The sequence below is a fragment of the Etheostoma spectabile genome, chromosome 11 (genome assembly GCF_008692095.1).
Source record: "Etheostoma spectabile isolate EspeVRDwgs_2016 chromosome 11, UIUC_Espe_1.0, whole genome shotgun sequence".
NCBI classification, from domain to species: Eukaryota; Metazoa; Chordata; class Actinopteri; order Perciformes; family Percidae; genus Etheostoma; species Etheostoma spectabile.
Window position 1 is genome coordinate 18,307,446 of NC_045743.1, and position 3,536 is coordinate 18,310,981.

Here is a 3,536-nt window from a genome sequence, read left to right on the forward strand (position 1 = left end):
GTGTGTGTGTGTCTGTGTGTCTGTGTGTGTGCAGGGCCCTGAAGAGAGGCTGCCGTTGTGTAGAGGTGGACTGCTGGGACGGCAGTGACGGTGAACCCATTGTGTACCATGGTCACACTTTTACTTCCAAGATCCTTTTTAGAGACGTAATTACAACTCTGAAGGAATACGCCTTCAAGGTGAGCAGCACTAGCATTATTTGCTCTAACACAGGAAACATATTTCATCACTTACTCCTGCAGCAGTTAACTTCATATCATATTTTATGTGGTAGTTTCTTTAGCGGGGTGCAAAAGTTCCTTGCCGAGAAAGATTTTCAGAGCCACTGTCACTGTGTTCATAACTTAGTGGTGTGAATACTGGATGCTGAAAAGCTGACATTACACTGAATTGCTGGCTGAAATGTATAAGTGAAGTAGTAGTAATAGTTGAAAAAGTGTGATAAGGTTTAATTAGAATTAATGCCATTTAAAAGTTGAATAATACCAATGCTATATGTAAAAATGCAAAGAAAATGGGGGGGAAAAAAATCCCTAGTAATTTCTAGTCTCAGGTGATTGGAGTTCCTGTCACTCATGGCCAAATATAAATGTTTCTACAGTAACATATCTGAGACCTGCACAAATGTCACTACATTTTAACTTAAAATGATGTATGAAGAGTGAACACTGTGAAAATAAGAGCAAGTTTTTTAAAGCTCCTCTCCACTTAAGCTGTGATATCGCCACCCTCTCTAGCTCTGAACATTGCATTCAATACGCACTTATGTAAAAAAATCTGATTAGGGCATTTTCACTAAGCTTCAGAAAAGGTGGAATTTTTTTTAAAGTCTTAATGGGATTTGAAAGTTTAATAATCCCTGTAATATTTAACAGATGTGAGACATTTCCCAGTTTGAATGGCGTTTCTAGCTGAAAGCATGAATGGGCATATAATGAAAAAGTATGAAAAAGTGTGCAAATGTATAGATTTTGAACAATTTTCTAGAAAACATTGACCATTTCTGAGTATGACAGATATGAATACGACAAGTAATAGCACACATGTCCTATGTGAGCTGAATGTTTGAATGAGGTTTCTACATAGAGAAATGTGGAAGGGGTTAAAAGGCTACTGGGGTATAAAAGTGAAGAGAATTGTAGAAGCACATAGGTTGTGAATGCTTGTAAGACATAATAATTATAATAATAATAATAATGCAGATAAGTTTTAAAAGCCAGTATTGTGTCTTTTCTTTCCTGTTTGATAGGCATCGGACTTCCCAGTTATTCTGTCTCTTGAGAATCACTGTGGTGTGGAGCAGCAGACAGTCATGGCCCAGCACCTTAGCCAAATCCTGGGTGACACACTACTGACCACCCTTCTGGACGGGCAGGTCCCTCAACAGCTTCCTTCTCCACAGGTTACAATCTGTTTGGGTGTCTGAAGTCACTTTTATATAGACCTTAGTGGTCCCCTGATACTGTATCTGAAGTCACTTTTATATAGACCTTAGTGGTCCCTAATACTGTATCTGAAGTCTCTTTTATATAGACCTTAGTGGTCCCTAATACTGTATCTGAAGTCTCTTTATATAGACCTTAGTGGTCCCTAATACTGTATCTGAAGTCACTTTTATATAGACCTTAGTGGTCCCTAATACTGGATCTGAAGTCTCTTTTATATAGACCTTAGTGGTCCCCTAATACTGGATCTGAAGTCTCTTTTATATAGACCTTAGTGGTCCCCTAATACTGGATCTGAAGTGCATCACTCTGTAACACACGTTGTAATGCTTGTCTAGCTGCCAGTATGGCACACCTATATACTCTGCTTCTGACTGGCTAGTAGTCCTTACCCAACTTCTGCACATGTGTGACTCCCAACAAAGGTGGAACAGAAGTGAGACGCCTCACTCTGTAGCTAAAACTAGTGAGATGTCTCACTCTGGAGTTAAAACTAGTGAGATGTCTCACTCTGGAGCTAAAACTAGTGAGGTGTCTCACTCTGGAGTTAAAACTAGTGAGATGTCTCACTCTGGAGCTAAAACTAGTGAGGTGTCTCACTCTGGAGCTAAAACTAGTGAGATGTCTCACTCTGGAGCTAAAACTAGTGAGATGTCTCACTCTGGAGCTAAAACTAGTGAGATGTCTCACTCTGGAGCTAAAACAGAGAGCTCAACACGCAGGGTGAAAACAGGATCTGCAGCAGTGTGCAGTCCAACAAAAATATGGTGTTTCCTGAAAATTACACCATGTAAACCTAGCTACCGTAGATGGAGGTTGGAGAAGCAGGCAGGAGTACGGACACAGAAGCTAAGCACTGTGCTGCTGTGGATGGGGGCAGCAGGTAAATGTCTGTATGAAACTTAGGTATCATTTACAATATAGACATTTTAAAGATGAATGGTTTGTGTATGGCCTGTTATGCATCTACCACTGAAAGCATAACCATAGTATAAATTCCAATCTCTTTTCCATTAGAGCACTTACGGCAATCAATGCTAACTTGAAGTAATGGCAGATCAATCCTGTGAAGAATTCCATTGAGGGTTTTGGCAATTAAACTGGTGCATTGGGGCACCCAGATCGGTGGAGCAGGCGCCCATATATAGAGGTTTACTCCTCGATGCAGCGAGCCACGGTTTGACTCCAAACTGCTGCCCTTTGCTGCATGTCATTCCCCACCTCTTCATTTTGTAGGACAGCTGAAGACATGGAATGGGAGAGAGAAGGGGATGCGACCTGCAGCAAAGGGCCGCGGTCGGAGTCAAACCCGGGCCACTGCTTTGAGGAGTAAACCTCTTTATACGGGTGCCCGCTCTACCAACTGAACTATCTGGGCGCCCCTCTCTCCCCTTTCATATCTTCAGCTGTCCTGTCAAAAATAAAGGCCAAAAATGCCCTAAAACATTGTCTTTAAATTGGTGCATTTGGGTGTCCAGATAGCTCAGTTGGTAGAGTGGATGCCCATATATGGAGGTTTACTCATCGACGCAGCGAGCCCGGGTTTGACTCCAACCTGTCAATCATTCCCCCTCTCTCTCTCCTTTTATGTCTTCAGCTGTCCTGTCAAAATAAAGGCCAAAAATGCCCTAAAAATTGCTGTATTGCTGCATTATAGTTGGGAGACAGCAAAGTGCAGAAAGTTGGACCACTTTCATGAACAGTCTGGGTAATCAGCGCATTCAACTAGCATGAATGGGTTTCTTTATCTAAATGTGGGTTAAATGAAGTTCTTAAATCTACTCATTTGTACTTTCAAATGAACAGAAAGATTCTGCAAATAAAGTGGAGTCGATTATCACGTACAGCATGCAGACAAACAGCTCTCGCCAATCAGTGCCTGTGTTTGGTGTTCATTTCAGGAAGTGAAAGGCAAGATTTTGCTGAAAGCGAAGAAGCTTAACAACCCAGAAGACGGTCTCGATGGAGCCCAGTCGGATGAAGTCAGCGACGAAGAAGCTGAAGATGCAGACAGCCCGTCTACAGGGAACCCACCTGCTAGGAAGGTACCTCAACCTGAGATCCCTTAATGTTCAAGAAAGTGACTTTATT

At 41.9% G+C, this 3,536-nt stretch overlaps 1 protein-coding gene across 2 annotated transcripts in view; it reads left to right on the forward strand.

Annotated features, from left to right (window-relative positions):
* LOC116698222 (1-phosphatidylinositol 4,5-bisphosphate phosphodiesterase delta-4) overlaps positions 1-3,536 on the forward strand; it is a 25,822-nt gene that overhangs the window by 14,594 nt on the left and 7,692 nt on the right. For both annotated transcript variants that reach the window (XM_032530027.1, XM_032530028.1), the window contains exons 8-10: positions 35-179; positions 1,250-1,402; positions 3,347-3,490. In XM_032530027.1, coding sequence (XP_032385918.1) covers positions 35-179; positions 1,250-1,402; positions 3,347-3,490 — 442 coding nt within the window. The remainder of the gene's footprint in view (positions 1-34; positions 180-1,249; positions 1,403-3,346; positions 3,491-3,536) is intronic.